Source organism: Vigna umbellata, chromosome 1 (assembly GCF_029865625.1).
Source record: "Vigna umbellata cultivar VRB3 chromosome 1, Vumbellata_1.0, whole genome shotgun sequence".
NCBI lineage: Eukaryota > Viridiplantae > Streptophyta > Magnoliopsida > Fabales > Fabaceae > Vigna > Vigna umbellata.
Genome location: NC_142165.1, coordinates 99464684 through 99487645, shown reverse-complemented (window position 1 = coordinate 99487645; position 22962 = coordinate 99464684). Strand labels below are relative to the sequence as shown.

The following is a 22962-nucleotide window of genomic DNA, read 5'->3' as shown; positions in this document are numbered from 1 at the left end:
TGAAGAGAAAAAAAAAAACATTTTTTTGAATATTTGATGAGACCTACAGAAGATTGAAGCTTTGTTATGATTTCGGAGATAGTGGTTGAATAAATTTGAGAGGATTTAAAAGTAAATTTTTTTGTTGTTTATTTGAATGGATTTGGAAGTAAGTGAGACTGGATTTGAAAGTAAATTTTGTGAGAATTAGTGTTGGATTTGATTGATGTAACAGATTAAAAAAAATTACTTTCAAATCTATTCTCACTTACCTCCAAATTCACTAAAATAAATAACAAAAAAATTTAAATTCAAATCCTCTCCAATCCATTTAATCATTCTCCCCCAAATTCATTCAAGTGAACAAAGTGTTAGGGTTTGAGATGCATAGGAGAGAAAAACGTTCTTTTTTAACATCTCTTGAAGATTAAATAGTCTCATAAAGATTTGGAAATCATCTCATCTTTTGGTTGCTCTAATTTTTAGAATGTTATTTTTTTTTTGTAAATAAAATACCACTCTCTTTGTTTATTTAAGAGAGTTTTTCCATCACTTTGTAAGGGATTGAATATTTTCTAGAGTAAAGTTAATATGTTCAATCATTTCTAGAACGAGTTGAGATAGTCTCTTTTTGAGTGTTTTTGAGCTCCTCTTATCTTGAACCAAGGCTTAACTGGCACCACCACCACTTATCTTGTGTAGTCTGGTATCATAATAGTGTGAACACTTTATTCCCTTCGGCTTCATGTCTTTCCATCTTTTATTCCATTTACCTTTCCTATTTTTTTATTATTTTATGTTTCTACCATTTATGTTGTCTATAATATCTTATGTTGTTTTTTTTTGTTATATTAATTTCATCCTCTCGTATTTCTCCTTAAATAATTTGAAATGAAACTTCATACCTAAATAAATTAGTTATAGTAATGTCAAGTAGAAATCTTTATTATATTTTCTTAAACAAACATTAACAAAAAAAAAACAATTTGTTCTCTTAAAATTAACAATGAATATTTATCACTTATGTATTCTCCCGTATAATCACTTTGTATTATCTTTTATCTTTTAAATTGTTTCTATCTAGATGTGTTTTTATTTATAAATTTTAATATCAACTTTATATTATTTCTATTTTGTGTAGAATCATTCATATTTCATAATATAGCTTATAATTTTATTTTTTTACATACATTCTACTTTTATTTACCAGGGACCATATTTCAATTACTTACACTCTTTTGTTATTGTTAATTTATCTTTACATATTATTTTCACATATAATGCACCATACAAGAGTGTTTAATATCATTATTGTGTATAATTATATTATTATTGTTTTAATATATATTATCATAAGATAATATAACTATTTAATTCTTTTACATGATTCAACTTTTTATTTATTTAACATATCTATATGTTATATATGATTATAATAAAACTATATTATTTTTCTAAAAGAAATAAAAAAAGAAAAAGACCCGGCTATGCGAGGGTGAGAGACTAGTTGAAGTAGCAAAGAGTTTTTGAAAGGGAAATGGGGAATTTGGCGGGAATGGAAGGGAGTGAGAGTGAAGCGGTGTTTGATGCTCTCAATCTGAACCCACAACTCTTCTGTAACGAAGTTCTGAACAACGTCGACGATGTTCTCGATGAAGCTTTCGATTTTTTCTATCAGTAACACTCTTTTCCTTTTTTTTCTATTACTTTTTTGAAATATAATTCTGGAAATTATGCAACGTGAGCTTCAATTGCAGGGACGCATCCACGAAGTTGAACATCGAAGGCACCCAAAAGTCCCAAGATCTGAAAAGGGTCTCTCTCTCTTTCTCTTATTGCGTTGGATACAAAAATTAGGGTAATGGATCTTATTGTGTTACTGTTGTGTTGTGAAAGGGTGTTGATTGCATTCGTCAGAGGGTTCAATCTGTTTTGGACAAACAGCTTGGTGCTTGGGAGAATTACATCATCCGTCACTGTTTTTCTCTCCCCCGAGGTTTTCGTTTGCCAAACACGGTATCTTCTGCTGCAATTACTGTTTTTAAGCATTCTTTTTTAACTCAAGTTAAGTATTAATTCATTTTTTATTTGCGCGTATTGGCCTTTATAACATTACTATTTCGTTGGTAATGTTATATATGATGCTTTGGGTATGGTGGATGTGTCCTTTGAAGTGCATACCAGAAAACCTGACATCTAAACCCTAAGTCATACGTAGAAAATATATGTGCTGGTTTATTGCTTCCTTAGTATAAATTTTCATTCTTGGTTGATTGTCTGACCATGATAGAATGTGTACTTCCAGGATGAATCAACTGAGAGTGGCCATGATCCAGGTGCTCCTTTTGATCCAGATATAGATGCTCAGTTAGATTCTTTGAGAGAGAAATTAACTGAGGTAATAAGAATGGTGATTGCTAAATTCTTTCTTTTTTTCAGAATTGATTATTGTTGGACTTGTCTTGGTAATGAGTATGCTGTCAGGTGGCGAAGGATTCTGAAATGCTTAATCAAGAAATTCAACTATTAGAAAGAAAGTCTACTGTCAATGCTGGATATATCAATGAAGCAGTACAATTATATGAGAAAAACTCTATGAATGAGTTGTTTCAGGGTAATTAAAGAGCTCCTCGTCTTTTTGCTCATATCTTGACCATCAGTATTCACAATTCAATCCCGCTGAACTATTTTTTATAGCAAAATTATGCTTTCCATTTTAATCAAGCAGGGGATACTCCATTTCTAAACGGTATCTGTTTCGACACCTGCATATTGCTTTTGATTTACAGTCAGTGAACCACAAGAACATTGAATTCTTAGGTTATGTACAATTCAGATAGAACGTGATTTAATTATTAAGAAAATCCCTTTTACGGATCCTCAGAAATGGCATTTCCCATTATTTATTCTTTTTTCTTTTACAGTTGCATACCTTGGTCATTTTATTAAATGATGTACGTTCATGATCGTATTGGTCATTTTATTCTGATTTTTTTATACGTCGTTTTTTATCTGATAGGAATTTGACAAAACAGTTGTAAGAAGGGTTACTTTAGTTCTTTGTACTTAAAAACCACACCAATTATTTAGGGGCACCATCATTGGTGCCTATGGATTGGGATGTTAAGGTCCTGCCAAATAATGCGAACAACATTTTCCGGTGTCCTATATTGTTCTCATATGATGGCAAAAAAAATGCAATTTCTGGTTGAATTATTGTCAAACATAGTTGAATCATATTAAGCGTCTGAGTTGACAGATCTTTATACAAACCATTGATTGCTGCAGAGATTGTGACCACTGCCTCAGAACTTGGAATGAAGTTGGGAAAGCTAAACTCCAGCATGATTGAAGAGACTGACCAAATGAAAACAAAAAGGATCTATAGCACAGAAATGGATCTATCTGCTGTACATTCTGCTAAAGGTAGCCAAAATTTAATTCATTGTAGTGCAACATGCATCAACTTTTGCTAGTTAAACTCTATTCTGTTCTTTAATTGATTATTCATGTTTCCAGGACTCTCAAATAAGAACTTAGACGACATTGAAGAATTTGTAGGTATCATGAAGAGTATGTGAACTTGTCATTTTCATCAATCTAGTTGGACTGGACGCTGCGTGTTTTACCCACTATATAATTACTCCTGTATGTGTCAATTTCAGAATCTTAAAATTACCTACAAATTTAATTGGACTGAATTTCCCGTAGTTATATACTATATATATGTTGAAAATATAACAGATTAATTTCTCTAAATACATTCACATTAACAGGGCATGCCCAAAGTTATATCTCTGGTCATCGAATGGTAGCAATGTTAAAATAACATGATGATTTGGACAATAATTTACAATACAGAATAAAACGTAGATTTGAAAATATATAACTAAATCAAAAAAGGAAAATATGGTGGTAAAGATTTATGATAAAAACATCAAACACACAAAGGAAGAACTGAAAATAATACCTTTATAGGCTTTGGATGATCCTTGTTGTGAGCGACAGTTTTCAAAATGTTCAGGCATAAGACTAGTTCGCCCAGCCTGAATACAAGTAAACATTCTATCTTGCTTGAGTTTTTGATTCTTATGTGCATGTCTCACATGAAAAAAAAAAGAGATTATCTTTAGAACATAAAAATAAAATATGGACACAAAATTACCAAGAAAAAGAAATTTATGACGTCAAAACCTGTTGGAAGCTTCAACTTTAATTATACCTTACTTTTAACAAATTATTTAATTAGTCATTTTCTATTATGAAGCACAAATTTAACAAATTTCACGCCAAGATCAGGAATCGAGCCAAAATGACAACAATGTTGAAAGCACTTCTATTATAACCGAGAATTCAAATAATCAAGTAACATTGTTACAAAAATAGACATTCATAATCAGCAACTAGAAGCATCCCAAATAATTTTGAATCATACAGTAAAGTTGTTAATAGTAAGTGCATGAACACGTCATTCAATATGAAGCAGAAAAATAATCAATCCAGTAATGTAAGATAGAGAAACTTCCATATTGTAGACAGATAAATCAGTAGTTAGTTGTTCAGAAAATGCACAAACAACAGAAATTTTACAAGGAGCAATAATTAAAAGAATTCCAGCAAGTTAAACTTGTCAAATTTTAGTGGGAAACTGGGAACGCATCTCATGTGTTTACATTGAATTCACTAAATGAATATTTTATGCTCAAAACCTGTCAGTTTAATTTTTATAAATTGGAATTCAAACCAATAAGATATCAAAATTAAACTTTGAGACAGCTGTTAAGTCAATATTTTTTTCCCATCATGCCAAAATTGTTAGTGTTACCCTAAACATTCTCTAAGTGAATTTTTTCTCCACAGATTTTTAACTTCTAGCCGAATTTATCCTCAGATTTGACATGTATTCAGTAGGAGAAGCATTATAGTTACTGCTTACCACTCCAAGAAACAGAAATTTGGGGTAATCTGCATGAATCTACAGTTCCCGAACTGCGTACATGGTGGGCACCTCAATGGTGTGCCATCTCCATAAAAATATAATATGGATACATCACTTTTTTTTAGCCTAACACAGATTAGAGCCAAGATTTCAAATCTTTGAAAATCTAAATATAAGGATACTATGAAAACACAATACCTCTTACTGTCATATAATACAGGGACACAGGGGAATCGTCAATTATATGCAAGAATTTCTGATGGCAACTAATGTTCTTTGCCTGAAAAATGTAAGAAAGGAATGAAATTACTTAACTGAAAATTCGTTTAGAAAATTTACGTATTTCGTGACATGAGATACCAAAAGCACCATAAAGATAAACTAAGAAACGTAATTGAGAAAAAGAAGTACATAATGTTCAAATAAAAGAAAACCGGTTTCACAATGCAATAAATTATGAACTCTCTATACAAGAACAAGATTATTAAGAAAAATAGATAAATTTATTAAATTACCAACCCCAAAGAGAACATGATTTTACATCTCTGCAACATCGGATGTTAGATGAGGAAAATGGTGGAAGATTTGAGATTAAAGTTATGAATTATTTGAAAGTGGTTTATAAGCCAAACTCATCCTCACAAACCGGCTTGTATGGTGAGATTTGCATCTTATATATTATAATTTGGCTTTATCTCGTGAGACTTTCAACACCCCCTTCATACCGAGGTATAGACATCTCGAGCGTAAGAATAAAATTAATGGGTAGTCCAATAGTGACTCAACAACGGTGGAACAAAATGCTCATATAGATCTTACTAGGATAGGCTATAAGCATGACTCTGATACCATATTAGAAAGTGATTTTTAAGCCTAACTCATCCTCACAAACCAGTTTGTATGGTGAGGTTTGCATCCCACTTATATATTATAATTTGGCCTTATCTCATGGGACTTCCAACATGAAGGATATATGAATCTTAAAGTAAACAAAGGGATCAATCTTTAGGAAAGGAGACTAAGTTGAAATAACATTTGAGAAGCAGTCAGGTAAGGTGGGTTTTCTAAGTTAGGAAAACATAGTATTGATAAGAATGAAGTATCATTAAGGTTTTGTGCTTAGTTCAACAATCAAAAGAAGATGGTTGGACCTTCTCAACAAGTGTCAAATCGAAGTCAAGATTAGTTAAGATGTTCAAGATTAGTGATTAGTACATAAGTAAGGGTTGACTGTGGGCTAAGGTGAAAGATTCCAAGCATTGAAGGAAGAAGCACAATAGAAAATCAGTTTTGTAAGGAAAATCTATGCTAGTGAGTTTGAAGCACAATGAATGAATAAAGGAGAAGAAAAGTCTTGAAAAAAAGCTAAAAGGGTGTCTACGATAGAAGTTGTTGAAGTGGTTATCACAAATGATCAGAGAGCTTGAATGGGTTGAGAAGTTAAGAGACTTGGAGTTGCACAAGAAGTTTGGAACTTATTTCATTAAACGTAGTAGCCTAACTATATCTAGTGATCTTCTAAGTTTGATCAAAGAGAAATAGTTATTGGATCCTAAACTACAAAGTATAGTGAGGTTGATTGATACGGTTCAAGCCAGAGTGTTGAGGATGGGGTTAGATGGTGTGTTGAGGTTTAGAGGTAGAGTTTGTATGCCAGATAAGATAAAGTTGAAGAAGTTGATTCTTGAAGAGGGCTTTAAGTTGAGTGGATCGTTTTTCTATAGTTGTGATCAAGTGAAAATTTCTTGAATGTGTGACATGTCTTGTGGTGATCAAAGGATTCAGGATCAAAGTTTATATCAAGAGTGGATTGGTAGTTCTCCAATCTCATTCTAGTGGATTTCGATCTTCCAGAGATATTCCTGGTTTCAAAAGGGTTAACTAGTAGTTATGCATCGAATATGGATTAAGCTAAAAGATGTGGGCAAGTTTTATGTGAATCAAAGATGTTTGACAAAGACAAGTGAATAATAGAAGTGCGTGATTGTAGTTGTGGTAGAATTACCACCTAGGAGTAGTGGCATTCAATATTGTCTTGGTGTCTAAAGTAGAACCAATGTCAATGGTTCCTAATCAAATATTTTTTTTTGGAGTGTAAAAGTAGAAGAAGCGGGTAGAGAAGTTGTTAAAGGAGTAATGGTTTGGGCTCAATGTAATCATCGAAATAATTACAAGTTTGATGGATCTTGGAAGAGAAGCATAGAATAAATTGAATAGTGCTAGTATCTTTAAAGTTAGAAACTCATAGTGTTAGAGTGTTGTTGTATATAAAGTTTGTTGTTATGGTTATTATTAGATAACATATTTCATATGTTTTATTTTAAATTAACTATTTTTATTTATTGAATATGTGATGTTTTCATATTAGTGTTATTAAAAATGAAATGTTACACCAAACGCAACAGATTAAGAAAAATGATAAAATAAATATAAAATATTATGAATCTTTAACACAATCTATAAAAAAACATAATTAGATATTTTTAAAAACTAAAAAGATTTAATTTTATTAATTAAAATTTATGTATCATATTGAATTTTTCAAACAAATTGGAGTAAAATTAAGCCTATATAGATTCAAGAAAACAAATTGGTAAAAACATTAAATTATTAGATTGCGCCCAATAAGATAAAATGTTTATTTATCATACTCGTAGTAAATAAAATAAATATTTATTTATAAAAATACCTAAAGTATTCTTTATTATTCGCCGAGAATCAAAGAGTCAATATTTCTGAAATTAAAGCGGCAAATGATAATATAGATGGTGTAAAATAAAATAAAATATCTCTTAGTCATATTTAGAATCAATAAAATAAATACAATGAAATAATAATGTAGTGAAGGGAAAAATAGTATGAAAAAGTTATTTATCATATTAAAAAAATCTATAAAATAATATTGTATAAATAAGATAAATTAAGTAACATGATCAATTTATTATTTCCATAACTATTATAATATTATTAAAAGATTATTCTGGTCAATAAAATTAAATACATAGCCAGATCTATTATCATGTTTCGATAGATAAAATCTCTGGCTATCATGATCGCTGTAAAAAAGATAGTATTACTAAAAAATATTAAAATATTAATTAATATAAAAATGCATAGAAATATTTATTTATTTATTTTAGTCAATCTAACAATGTTAATATAATTAAATTAGTATTTATAAGAACATATACTCAATTTTTTTTATTTTATATTTAATAATATTTTAAAGTCACTCTTAAAATTATAAAATGAAATATGTCCATTCATAAAATTAAAACAGAGAACGAAAAAAGAAAGAAAAAAAAAAACTAAAACGTGATAATAAAATAACTTACTGGAGATGAAAAAAATAAACCATCCACCTTTGACTTGGTCTAATTAAGTTATAAATCTTTAGAATGATTTTGTAGAATAAATAATATATTTTATTATTTTATTTTCATATGATAAATAAAGATATATAAAATAAAAAGTATATGTTAATTTCAAATAAGACACATAATTAAAATTAAGAATATATATATATATATATATATATATATATATATATTATTTAGAAATAATATGATTTAAATTTTATTTTTAAAAAGTATTATATTATAAATTTTGATATTTATTACATATTTTTAGTTTACCGTAAATAACTCTTTTAATTTTTTATATTTCGGTATCAAATTATTAGTCTATTATTTACACAGAAATTTAAAAAAAAAACTAATTATTCATTTAAAATAACTTTATACGTCATTATTTAACACCATTATTGTTTTTTCCTCTTTCATATAAGTTACATTATATATATAGTTTCTTCTTTAACATTTCGTTCATTACAAGTCACATATAAAAATAATATAATATATATAATTAAAATTTAAATAAATATTTAAGTTAACCTCTTAAAATAAGATAGAATAAGAAAAATATACTATCTAATAGTATAATAAAATTCTCATCATCAACAATGATAAAATATTAAATTATAAATATTATATAAAATTAATAGAAACACTCATTTCACACTTTCAAATATCGTTGAGATAATATTGGTAAAAGATGAAACTGATAAATTGGATAAAATATATGGTTAGAAATATTAATCATCCTCACAATTAATAAGATTAAATTGAATAATAGGACAAATATTCATTTATTCTATTCAGATTCAATAAAATATATATTAATAAAATACTAAATCCGTAATAAATAAAAATCACAAAAATTATTTATCTGGCGAAAGATTTAATGGGCAGACAAGATAAAATAAATTGCAAAATCGATTAATATACAAATTCAATTAAAGAAATTTGGTAAAAATATTAAATTGACCAAAAATATAAATTATCTATTTATCATACTCAGAGTAAATAATAATTAAAATTAAATAGTAATGGAAAAATACTTAGAAATATTTATTTATTGTTTGTTTGAATCAAAACATGATATTTATAAAATTAAATCGACAAATAAGATAATATAGACAGTGAAACACAATAACATAAAATAAAATATTAATTCATCATATTTAGAATCAATAAAATAAATGTAATAGAATATCAATTGGTAAAGAAAAAAGTACACAAAAAAGATTTATTTAGTATATTCAGAATTAATAACATAATATTGATATAGATCAACGTGGTAAATGGGGTTAAAATATATTACATTATCTATTTATTATTTTTAGAACTAATAAGATAAATATTATAAAACAGATTAAAATGGTAAATAAGATTAAATAGATATCAATATCTATTATTTTGGCTAGTGTTTATATGTATATATAATTTATATCTTTTCACATTTTTACTCGTTTTAAAATAAACCATTAACTTATTTTTAAATCAAATAATTTATTTTTATGTATGACAGTAATATTCATATCTTTTATTATTTTTAAAGGAATTTATCTTCCTTTTAACTATCACACTCGTAATTATTATATTAGATAAGATAAGATAAAATAAAACTATAATCATTTAAAAAAAGTTAATAAAAATTGATATTTAATATGTATTTATCATATTTGATTTATATACAAAATATTTCGTATAAATCTTCTAAACCTTTTATATATATAACTCACACTGAGACATATTTCATCATTCACTATCATACAATTTTTTATTTTGAATCTTCAAATTTGAATCTCAATATCAAGTAAACATGACAACTTCAAAATCGATGAAGGCACAGTCCAAGAAGAGGCAATGCCATGAAAGCAATGAGTATGCTCATTTGATTGGAATGGAAGAATCACTTCAGAAAGATAACAAAAGACAACGCACTGAAGATGACAAATCTACATTGTTTCCAATCAAATCACTTCCCACAGACTTATTACTTAATGTGGTTGCAAAGGTAAGTTCTGAATCTTGCATTGATCATTACAACATGAAAGTATGTTGTAGAGATTTTTTGCATGCCACAAAAGACAATTATATGTGGCAACAAATTTCTTTAGAAAAGTTTTCTTTGATTTCATGGTCATGTAAAGAAAAGGCAAGGGCATTTGATATTTTCATGCAAAGTTGTAAAGAAAGTGGAAATATTGAAGCTTTGTATAGGGAGGGATTAAGAGAAATAATCAGATATAAGGGAAATATTGAAAAAGGCATTAATGACTTGAAAATGGCTGCCAAAAAGGGTTATCTTGAAGCAAAATATGTATATGGTTTGATCTTATTATGTTCATATGATAGTGATTTAAGAAAAGAAGGAGTTAAGTATATGCAATTTCTGAGAAATGTCAAGTGTGTTGTAAGGTGTAGAAATAAAGTAGTAACTTTGTTGGGAAACTTATGGAGAAAACCTTATGGAACACTGGTGCGCAATTCAACTCCTTTATGTTCTGAGAGACAATGCAATGGTTGGAATATGAAGAAGTGTCACTCTTGGAAAATAGTGGATAGTGAAGACGATGATAATAATATTAAAAACTCATGTGAAAATTGTAGGTGGGATGTTGAGTTAAATTTTTTTTATAATGTTTTATTCCATCCTATTTAGTTTTAGTTATCTTTCAATCATACAAATTATCAGTTTTTTTTGTAAGAGAGTATTTGTAACATTTTGTTTTACAATTATAAATACTTCTTTGTAATATACAATTTGTATAAAGATGTGAATATGTTTTTGAATTATTAATGTTTTTTTTCTATTGAGGAGTTTTTTTTATTGTAATTAAATGTCATACTTGAATTAATAAATATATTGGAATAATCTTTAAAAAAAACAAGAAACCATCTTAATTTTCTTGACCGAATTATGGAATTGGAGAATGAAGTAAGATTTAGAGAACGATTTTTGTTCAAATTTCTAAAAGAAAAAAAGTGAGAAATACTAATTCTTAGTTAAAACATTTTTTTTGTGAAACGAGTACATATTATATTTTACATTGTTTTGAGTGGTAATGACATAGATTTTGATAAAAAAAAATGACAAATTATCTTTAGATTTACAACGTGTAAAAATGTGAAAATGAATTTTGGAATGAACTGGATTTAAAAACCTTACACAAGACAAAATTTTGGAGTAATGAAATGCGATTTTGAATTTTTATTAGGACAATTATTATCACTATGATTGGTATTACTATTACATTATTATTATTATTATTCACCATTTCGAAAACAATATTTTTTGATATTCCGAAACAAACATTTCAAAAAATATTTTCCAAAACATTCAATCCAAAAGAATATTTTGAAGAAATATTTTCATATCTAAAAATACCTTTCAAAACACTCCATTTCAAATATAATTTTTAATATATTTTAAAATGTATTTTCAAATCTATAATTACATTCTAAAGTATTCAGTTTGAAAAACAATTTTATATTTGAGATTAGATGCTCCAAAAGATATTACCAAATTTAGTGGAATATTCAATATAAAATGTTTTTTTATACTTTTTGAATTGAATATTCTGAAAAATATTTTTCGTTTTCAAAAATGCCTTCAAGCATCCAATCCAAAAAATACTAAAACAAAAGTTAAAGATTTATATTATAATTTTAATGACAAGTAGTTCGAGAATTATAGATTTGCAGAAAAAAAAATAGAGCGGAGAAAGAAACACCCTAATCTAAAAGGCAAGAAAAACTGCCGCAGCCCAAGCAGCAGACACCTTTTGTATTGACAATTTTCAAAGGAATCAATATCCTTGCAGTCTCGATTTAAAACCAAAATTAAGCGTGTTTGAAAATAACTAATTATGGTAGAGATTATACCTATTAACAAATTCGTAACTTCAGATATTCTAAACATGTAATAACGACAAAACTCGGTAAAAAATAATACATCTATATAATGAACAAAACACCCTAAGTTACATTCCGCTTCCCAGCAAGCGTAGTTCTAATTGCAGACCAGACATGTATGGGGAAGAAGGCGTTTGCATCGTGATTCCCAGTTTGATAAATATCTATATATTTTTTGAAGCGTGATTCGGTCAAAGCGTACCTGCATAAAAACCAAGCCAGAATTTTACCTAAGGAGGCAATGTAGCAGTTCGGGGAATAGAGGTGAATGACATGAGCAACAGCATGAAAAAAAAATAAAAACTAACAAGAATAAGTTTCGGATGACACTTACTAATTGATACAAATGATCACAAGAAGCTTTCTATGTTAAGTTCAACAAAGGAGCATGGATCAGGAATGTCGAAGTTGTTGAGTACCTGAAAGTATATATAAAAACACAATTAATAGTTGTATTATATACGACTCCAAAATATTTCGTTCCGAAAGAATAATGTCACTGTATGGAAAAACATAGGTAGAAACCATGGTCAGGTGAACAGATAAAAAAGTTATGCAGTACTTAATTTCCATTCACGCATCCCAAAATACGCATATTATATATACCTTGACTACCTAAAAAATATATTACCAAAATTTTAAAAAAAAGGAATTGCAGATTATATGCTATTTGGACATATTACAACAAGACGATGACATAATTTTAGCGATTACAAGTACCTCGGGATGAACAATGCCAAAAGTGCCGGCATGCTTTCCCTTGTAAATGATTCTAGCTTGTCTACCGGCAAGAAACTCGGGTTCCTTCAATGGGCAAATGAGTCATACATAAATTATCTTAAGCAGAATAAATATCGCAAAAATAGGACAAAATAAAAAAGACAACTCCTATGCAATGTTATTCACTTACATCTGACCGCTCAATGTAATACCCCAACTTATCACCAGGTGAAACAAAGGGAACACCGTTCTTTTCCATTACTCTGTCGACCAAGCCGTGAATTATCTGCATATAATTGGATATTTATATATATATATATATTGAAATACAGCCATCCCATTTATTTTTACCATGTCAAGGAATAATAGATTGTAAGTGAAAAGCAGTAATTTATTTTAGATATGATTTTTTGTTGAAAATATAGCTACTTTAAATTCTAAGCAGTACCGGAGTTCTAGTCAATCAAGTAAATATAGCTACTTGTATTGAAATACCAAACAACCAAATGAAGCGTCATATACCTCAAATCCGGCATTAGCACCACAGTACAGAGCAGCAAGTTGGCGAAGATTTTTTGCACCAACATCTCTAGTATCATCCAGAAGTGCTACATCACCCACTTCAAAAATCTGAAACACATTTAAGATAGATACGTATTCTTACAAACTTGCAACACAAAAGAAAAACAAAAATAGAAATGTACACATTAGAGGAAGAGTAAACAATAATTTTGAAAGTTTGAATCTTCAAAAGACACTACCATGCCTTGAAATATTTTTGAATGAAAATCACTAAAAGTTGCACATGCTAATTAATTATTAAATCAACAATTGTCTCTGGCACCTAAAAGGAAGTTTTAAACAAAAGGTAATTGGACACATGTTATAACATCATGGCAGGGTACAGTACAAAAAACAATTTTACAGTTTTTGGAGGATGAAATCAAAGTCAAATGACTTAATAAAGGCCCTATTATTCAATAATGACAAAGGAAGACAGACCGAGTGGGAAAAGACTCAAATTCAAGGGATGAGACAGTTTAAGCGGTTACTGCTTACACACTTTTTGCAGCAGTCCATATGAAGAATTTATAAGCCACTCAAGATGTGCCCAGACACCGCAAAATCATCTTTGTTCCAACTTCCAATTGCTTTTTACGTTTACTTTTCCTTTCATTTGCAGCTTTTATTTACATTACAAGCCAGTTTAAGGCTTTCTTTACTGTTTTCCGATTATGTATATGCCATTTATTGTTGTTTTCTTTAAAAATGATATCACAAATACAAAAGATTAATTTCTCTAGATACATTCACATTAACAGCACATGCTCAATGTTAAAATAACATAATGATTTGGACAATAATTTACAATACAGAATAAAATGTAAGATTGAAATATATAACTAAATCAAAAACGGAAAATATGGTTGTAAAGATTTATGATAAAAAAAACCAAACACCCAAAGGAAGAACTGAAAATAATACCTTTATAGGCTTTGGATGATCCTTGTTGTGAGCAACAGTTTTCAAAATGCCAGGCATAAGACTAGTTCGCACAGCCTGAATACAGGTAAGATTTAAAAATTACAGTACATGACTTCAAGAAAAAATGAAAGCAAAAAAAAAACAAAAAAACAAAGGAGAATATCAGTTCCGATGTTTCCAACTCAATATAGGGTACAAAAAAAAAGGAAAATAAAACAGTGATCTAATGAGAAAATATCATCAAAGATAAGGAGTAAGCTTTGTGAATTGATTTCTAGATGGTCAGCTGGATGCATCTGCATTGCTATCCTCTTGTATGTATACTGTAGCATGCTCTTATTTTCATTTATCTTAATTTCATCTAAAATTAGCATGAATAGTGTATCTATGTATAATTTCCTCCTGCAATTAACCAAAAATAGTCATGTATAACAGTACCAAGATCATGAAAATAAAGAGGATGAATCAATAACATAACACATAAGTAAAGGCTATAAGAACTCAAAACTGTTTGCTGACAGGAAAGAATATATAAACCACCAACAAGAACTATGCAAAACAACTAAAGAAAGAAACAATGTGAAGAGGGGCCATTTTAAGAGATCTTATGTTTTCATTGCAATTAAATAAATAGTTATAAAGCTTAACAGTGTCAGAAAAGAAAGATAAAGTGTTTAAACCTCAAAGTCCGAAGATCTGGGGTTTCCAATGATAACTGCTCTAGATTTATCGTCTTTGCGGTTAAGCATGGCAAAGTTTTCCTTTTTAGAGCAGAGTATAAATGTCAAGACCTCTGTAAACCCAATCAATGCAACCTGAAAAGAAGATCAAGACATTTTATGGAAATTTACACATGAAACATCAACTTCTCCAATCACAAGAATAATATGTTCTGTTATTTTGTTTTATACCTCTTTTCGGATAAGGTCACTTATCTCGTTCAGTGGAAGTAGAGTCAGGGAACCAGCCAGCCTCTTTGAGCCCTTATTATCTGCTACAGCTTTATCCTTAATACTATTGAATCCATAAGCAATTGCGACATCCTATAGATAGAAAAAACCAAAAATAAAAAAGGCACGCCTTGTCAGTAAAACATACACACCACACACTAGATCCAATATACATTCAGGAATGAGAAAGTCTGTCATTATCCATACCTCCATAACATCACATGGATGAAGAACATCACTTCTAGTCGGAGGTACCGACACTATAAAGTTACACTGCTTTTTAGCAGACGTAGACTGCTTGGCATGCAATTGCATCCGATTTAAGAACTTAGTGACCTGAAGGAATGTGGGAAGATTATGAACCAGTAAGTTCGAGAATATTTGTTTCACTTGATATTGCTAATATGCAAGAGCACTGATCGTGCACCAGAGACAAGCATCAGCAACATAAAGACTAAAAAGATAAAAGTTAAGGAAATTTAACACTAACAAATGAGTAACCAAAACTAGAAGTAAAAAAAGTTTTCATAACATGTACAAAAATAAATCCTTGAGATATATTAATATGGAAATTTACAATCACAATTAAAACTAAAAAGAGAAGAAAACAAGGCCAACAGTCTGTCTTGCTTGAGCTTTTTATATTCTAATGTGAATGTCTCAAATGAAACAGAAAAAAGATTAAGCTATCTTCTGAACATAAAAATAAAATATGGACAAACCTATAAAAAGAAATTTATGTCAAAATCTGTCAGAAAGCTTAACTTTTAATAATTCCTTATTTTTAACAAATTATTTAATCACTCATTTTCTGTTTCAAAGCACACATTTACCAAATTTCACACCAAGATCACGAATCAACCCAAAAGTTGACAGCACTATTAGAACCGAGAATTCAAATAATTAAGGAACATCACTACAAAATTAGACATTCACAATCGGCAACTAGAAGCATCCGAAATTATTCTACATCATATAGTAAATATGTTAACAGCAAGTGCAGGAACACGTCACTCAATATGAAGCGGCAAAATAATTACCTCTTCTGCCTCCAAAGATACCCCAATCAATCCAGTAATGTAAGATAGAGAAACTTCCATATTGTAGACAGATAAATCAGGGTATATGTTTGACTTGCCATCAGAAGAAATCACTTCAACTGGTTCAATGACAAACTTGTCCGCACAATATTCTGAGAAGGCTGTTACCTGAGAAAATATGAAACAGTGTATCATCATCTAAAACAATTGCATTGCTTACAAAATGCAATGGAAAAACATACAACAAACTCACTACCCTACCATTGTATTTAAAACAATCTTTGCCTTTGTCAGATCAGTAGCAGTACATTCAATAAACACATTCTTTGTCTCCAGAGTGATGGCTGAGTGAGCACCATTAATAATTGGGGGTAAAGATAACACAGTTCTGTCAATATACTCAAGCATATTAATATAGTTTAATTCAACAACTGCAAGTAAGTAGAATGTTAGAGCATATTGATCAAGACTCAGCAGTTAGTTGTTCAGAAAATGCACAAACAGCAGAAATTTTACAAGGAGCAATTATTAAAAGAATACCAGCAAGTTAACCTGATCAAATTTTAGTGGGAAACGGGAATGCATCTCATTGAAGAAAAATGAAAGTTTTCATGGTTTCAGTTTATGCATCCATATAATTGTTAATCTGCATGTATGTGTTTACATTGAATTCAATATATGTATATTTTATGCTCAAAACCTGTCAGTTTAATCTTTATAAACTAGAATCCAAACCAATAAGATATCAAAATATAACTTTGAGACAGCTGTCAAGTCGATCTTTTTTCCCTATCATGCCATAATCGTTATAGTTACCCTTAAACTTCTAGCCGAATTTATCCTCAGATTTGAGGGTGAGCACTGGCAGTTGGACAAACAGTATAGTTACTGCTTACCACCCCTATAAACAGCAATTTGGGGATAATCTACATGCATCTACACTCTCTGAACTGCTTACATGATGGGCGCCTCACTGGTTTGCCATCCCCATGAAAAATATTATATGGACCAGAAATATAATATGTATACATGATTTTATTTATTTTAATTACATTTATTAAATATATATTTTTAAAACTACCCATAATACTCTGAGTATACTACCCATAGAGTTCTACAAAACTCTAACAGCATAATGCAATGCAAATGACAGATAAATGATTTAGTCCCTATAGTGGTCCAAACGTTATCCATTGGTCCCTCTAAAATAATCTACTTTATTCACAAGAAAAATACCATTTTAATCCCTTTTAGTCCCTAATATGCATACCATTTTTAATCTCTTTTAGTTCCTACAGTTCATTGAGGCTAAAGAATATTAAAAAAGATATGTTTAACAACTAAATTCAATAATTTATAAGTATAGGAGCAAAAAAGGTAAAGTCGTCGAAGTATAGGGAGAAAATGAGTAATTTTACCGATATTAAATGCCAGGATAAATGAAAATAGCATCTTGGATGGCACTTTTTTGTAGCCTAACACAGATGAGCCAAGATTTCACATCTTTGAAAATCTAAATATAAGGATACTATGAAAACACAATACCTCTTACTGTCATATAATACAGGGAAGACAGGGGAATCCTCAATTATGTGCAAGAATTTCTTTAGTTTCAAATCTGACTGTCAAACAAACCAACATGTATTCAGAAATGTAATAACTTCTAAGCCTTCTTCTACTGGGTTCCTAATAAATGTTTATAAATACAACAAGGAAAATATCACACAAAAAACTTACTTTGTAGAACTCCATCAACTCATCAGCCCTGAAGTTCCTTTCCTGTCATGCAAAGAGAAAAGGGGGAAAGAAGACAAAAGATAAGTTTGGCGGTTGACATAAAAAATTTGAAGTCCATTATATGATGTTATCTGTAGTGTAATAAATGTCACCTGCTTTAGTGGCGTAAAAGTTATACTTGAAGGTGGCAAAGCCTGGAAATTAAATATTAGCAAAGTTACCTTTACAGATGATGTACAATAATTCGATATAATTAAATTACACAAGAAAATGTTCATCAGCTATTAAGGTCTCTCTTGTTAATTGGGTTTGGAAAAATTCAGAGAGAATTTGGATAATAAACAGCAGTAAAAAACGTCAAGATTCACTGTGCTTCCTTTGATACCAATAAGTTCTCAGTCAGAGCATACTAATATGTCAGTGATGTAATCAATAAAGGTGGCCAGGAAGAAACTTCCTCTTCTAGTTAGCACTAAGCTGTAGGTCTCCTACTTCTTTAAACATAGTACCCAGATTTCTATCTGAATCCTAACGTTTGTAGGTTATCTATCTATCCAAATTTCACATCATTATAAATTTCATGATCTACAATTCGATGAAAGAAACCTCATAGGTGAAAGGACCCTCCAATTTATCCAGATCATGGGTTCCGATAGCAACAAGTGTTCTTCGCCTGCAAAATATAGAAAGGAATGCAATTATTTAACTGAAATTCATCCAGAAAATTTAGGTATTTCGTGACATGAGAAGACCAAAAGCACAATAAAGATAAACTAATGGGGAAAAAAGAAGTACATAAAGTGTAAATAAAATTAAACCAATACCTACTGTCACAGAGGACTTACCTATTTTTCTATCAAATTAGCAAAGTAAAACATTCAAAATAAAATTTACAATATCATTAACTAAACTCGTCTGATAACACAGACTTTTTTTATATCCTAAAATGTATGGAAGTAGTTCATCACAAACTTGGCAACAAGAAACACATTACTTGGACGCATTCAAATTTGAAACCTGTTCTAGTTAGACTTCAGAGACAAGTAGTATTCAGCTCAACATGAATAAAGAAGTAAGCAAATCACATTACCGACATATGTTTTGGTGAAGCTTGTCCTGGAGATCGATAAAGCTGTTGTATCTCGCTTTATCAAAAGTTACACCTCTTAATACAGCACATACAACAAATGGACGAACCACAGAAGTCTTCAATGATTCAAGAGAAAAGAAACATGTCATTTTCAACTTCGCAAAGAACTATTCTAACAAAAGAACAAGAGTTACAAGACTACCTCCGGCTTCACATGCATTTTCAGCATTTCATTCTTACTAATGTCAGATAGTTTATAATTGGGGATCTCCTGAATCTCACAGAAAACACGGAGGGCTTGAGCAAGCCCTTCAAGGCACAGGAGGTCATATCTATGTGCAACAAGAAAGCAAAATTATAACCAATTTTGCGATAGGGAAATATATCCAACAGAACGGGGTGACAAGCTGTAATACCATGCTTTAAAAAGTTATGCGCTTAGCAGCAAACATGTTATAAAATTCAGTAATTTGAGAATTGCAATGAGAAAACAGTGAACCACAACACTCATTCTGACTTGTGTAACTTTTCTTGTACAACATATAATCCCGCTAGCATTAATTCCTATTGAAAAATCAACATGTTTGAATTTTCTTGTCAATCTCCCACTGAAGTATAAAAACCCGGTTTTACAATGCAATAGAGTATGAATACCGGGTAAGAGAAAAAGATTATCAAAAAAAATCGACAAGTTTATTAAATTACCCACACTAAACGCTCCGTAAATACAACCATACAACCATACGAGTCAAAGAACCGACAAAGTAAAAAAAATGGATCGAAAACAAAATTCTTAACAGGATTAAAACATTTTCTTGAATCCTAAATGCAGCAAAAATAAAAAATAAAAATGAAAGACGTCACAGCGGTGTACCTATTGGCGGGAACTTCGATCTTGTAGATAACTTCTTCATCCTCAGCAGCTTCTTCTTCGTCCAGATGCTTTTCTTTCCTTACAATTGCCTTCTCCGTCGTCTGGTATAATCAGACTGAAGTCATCAGATGATGTTTATAACAATTAAATTTATTATTAATTTAAAAATGCAGTGGTCGAAGCTCCATGTTTAGACGATAACAATGACGGTGAAATGCTTACGACGTCATCGAGCTCGATCCCGAAACGGAAGCACAAGTCTTCGAATTCCTCTTGCGCTGAATAAAGAAAGGCAACAACAAAATGGACGATTCAGTGAAGTCGAAGTGAAATTTGATAAATATGTTAACAGAGCAATTGAGAAATGGAAGCTCACTGTAAGTTCTTCCTAGAGCTGCAAACAGGCGATCCCGCCCCACGCTGACGGTAGGCATGGCGCCGTTTTGGTCTCGGAGTGAGTGAGTGCAACCACGACGGAGAAAGAAATGTTCGGAATCCCAAAACCTTTTCCTAGGTATTTAAATGGGCCGTTGCTTCTCTTTTGAATCCATTACACAGGGCCGAGTTTCTTCCTCCACCTCTATTATTTCTTCTAGTCACCTCCATACACTTTAAAATTCCAAATTTATCCTCTCTAATTTTTTAAATTTCAAAATATTGGGAAATGTTTTCGAATATAATTTGAAAGCTAAAATTTATACTTTTAGAAAGTAAAATAAAATATATGTTTAAGAATTCGAAATATGAATTTATTTTTTGAATTGTATAAATTAAAATATATTTTTTTATTTCATACTATAGATTGTATAATTAAAAATATATTTTTCATTTTACATTTCGAATTTTATAGTCTATAAATATAAATTTTGTATAGAATGTTAAAAAAAACACATTTTCAATTATAAAAATACGATGATGGAGGATGAAGGAAATGAAGAGAAAAATATGAGGATAAATTTGTCTTTTTCACTTAACTTGTGGAGGTGGAGAAATAAAATATGGACGTTGTGAAAAAATACCCATAAGAACAATGTCTAACTTTATACTTCTTCTTCTTCATGACAATTTGTTCACTTCACACACAACTTTTTAATGATAAGAATATTTTGAAGAAAATATGTTTTATTGTAAATAATAAACTTTAAAAAATATTTTGTTGTGTTATTATTTTTCTCTCACTTTATTATACACAACAAAAATAAAAATGTAAAATATCACATATAAACTGTCTCTTTATATTAAGTTTAATTGTATTTTTTATTAAACTCTAATAGCCGATCTTGGTATCATGACAAGATCTTTAAGGAAATATAAGTTCAAATAGATTTTGTTACAAGAAAATGCATGTTGTTGTATGGTTTTGTTATATGTTTTAATGGAGATGTCATTTGTTTTAACCTTGGTTAAATCATTAAAATTATTTTCTAAAGTGTGTAAATTTTATCTTGCACCGAGTGATTTATAATCTATATTGACAACCCAAGTTGCCAAAATACATGGTTGCACACACCTTCATCCATATATAATATTGCCTATTTATAAAACATTTGAAGCTTTAAAATTATACTTTTAACAAAAACTTGGTGATAGATTTTTTTTATTCTAAATAAACTTTTAAGCTAAGTATATCTATAAACGTTGATATCTCAACTATTTCAATCATTAGTTAACTTTATATTAGACTGTATCTTTAACATCCCTTGTTTCATATTTTTGTTTTCAAAATTCTTTATTGTGTATTATGTGTCAAGGATAAAATTTCTTAACTTTGTAACTAGTTTTCTATCTATTCCTTTACGAGTGCAACGTCTTGAAATTTAAATGTATGTCCACTTATAAACGATACACTCAAGTAAGTTATAAAATAATAAAATAAAAATTGTTATAAAGAACATTAAAGTGAATATAAGTTAAGTAATATTGTCATAGAGATTATTCCTTAAAGCACACAAGAAAAAGAAATATGAACAATGATTAAATAATTATTTGTTTGTGATAGTGGGATCCATATCACAATTAGCAGACAATCAAATTAATTTATATGGCTATTGATTAATATTGTTAATTAGGGACGACAAATAAGTTAAGTGAGGTAAGAAATGTATTTATCCATAATCATGGTAATTGGAGATGAAAAAAAATCTAACATGAATAAAATTCGCAATGGACAATTAGTATTCGCGGATATTTAATATTTACGAATTGCGAGTAACAGATATTTTAATACTTGCTTATAAACGGGTTAGGTGCGGGTATTACACTATTCGACAACAGATACCCGTTACCCGCTAAAAAATTGAAATTACACTTTTATCCTTAGGTTTTATTGTTTTGCCTCTTTCTGCATGCATACGTGTAACCGTCTTTTTACTTATCCAGTGACCTTATTTGGATATATGTTTTAAATATTATTTTTATTTTTTTGCAATTTAATTTGGATTTTATTTAAAAACTTATAAAATATTTTTTTAAAAATATTTGCGGCTTGAAACTCTGCAAGTTGAAAAGAATCGACAGATTTTGTTTATGCGGATATCCAACGGGTAGTAGGTCAAGTAATAAGTACAGTTTTATCCGGGTCGGGTTGCGGGTAGACACTATCCCTGTCCAACCAGACCCATTGTCATCCTTAATCGTAATTATAAAAATTTCCTATTACTTGTCGGAAACATGTATCTACAAATATTTAAAAAAGTATATTTTATAAACTTGTAAACTAAAATTATAAAATAAAATATAAATTATTTTAAATATAAATTAAAATTTAATTTTAATTAAACTTAACCTATTAACAAATAAAATAATTTTATCCGGCGGGTCGGGTTGCGGGTAGACACTATTCCTGTCCGACCAGACCCGTTGTCATCCTTAATCGTAATTATAAAAATT

At 29.5% G+C, this 22962-nt stretch overlaps 2 protein-coding genes across 2 annotated transcripts; one reads left to right on the top strand and one right to left on the bottom strand.

Moving 5' to 3' along the window:
* Positions 1-1465: 1465 nt before the first annotated feature.
* Positions 1466-3738, top strand: LOC124819613 (protein MIS12 homolog). The gene is made up of 7 exons (XM_047291165.2): positions 1466-1656; positions 1737-1794; positions 1876-1995; positions 2285-2377; positions 2464-2593; positions 3268-3405; positions 3499-3738. Exons 1-7 carry the CDS (start codon positions 1517-1519, stop codon positions 3558-3560), a joined length of 741 nt encoding a protein of 246 aa, XP_047147121.2. The 5' UTR covers positions 1466-1516; the 3' UTR covers positions 3561-3738.
* An 8265-nt stretch (positions 3739-12003) lies between these two features.
* Positions 12004-20578, bottom strand: LOC124819615 (tRNA synthetase beta subunit family protein). The gene is made up of 20 exons (XM_047291169.2): positions 20450-20578; positions 20296-20351; positions 20074-20174; positions 19402-19531; positions 19200-19315; positions 18716-18782; positions 18262-18303; positions 18110-18151; positions 17918-17994; positions 16634-16760; positions 16373-16540; positions 15540-15668; positions 15294-15425; positions 15063-15197; positions 14383-14457; positions 13420-13527; positions 13088-13183; positions 12898-12981; positions 12512-12596; positions 12004-12379 (listed from the first exon to the last, which is right to left on the bottom strand). Exons 1-19 carry the CDS (start codon positions 20505-20507, stop codon positions 12528-12530), a joined length of 1812 nt encoding a protein of 603 aa, XP_047147125.1. The 5' UTR covers positions 20508-20578; the 3' UTR covers positions 12004-12379; positions 12512-12527.
* Between the last annotated feature and the right edge of the window lie 2384 nt (positions 20579-22962).

Bases quoted from the DNA above. Each gene is read 5' to 3' on its own strand.
- LOC124819613 (XM_047291165.2), top strand. From the start codon at position 1,517: ATGGGGAATTTGGCGGGAATGGAAGGGAGTGAGAGTGAAGCGGTGTTT. The intron at 1,657-1,736 runs GTAACACTCTTT...CTTCAATTGCAG, and splicing joins GCTTTCGATTTTTTCTATCA to GGACGCATCCACGAAGTTGA. The intron at 1,996-2,284 runs GTATCTTCTGCT...GTGTACTTCCAG, and splicing joins GTTTTCGTTTGCCAAACACG to GATGAATCAACTGAGAGTGG.
- LOC124819615 (XM_047291169.2), bottom strand. From the start codon at position 20,507: ATGCCTACCGTCAGCGTGGGGCGGGATCGCCTGTTTGCAGCTCTAGGA. The intron at 18,152-18,261 runs GTGACATTTATT...TTTGCATGACAG, and splicing joins CTTTTACGCCACTAAAGCAG to GAAAGGAACTTCAGGGCTGA. The intron at 13,528-14,382 runs GTATTATTTTCA...AATGTGTTTCAG, and splicing joins ATCATCCAAAGCCTATAAAG to ATTTTTGAAGTGGGTGATGT.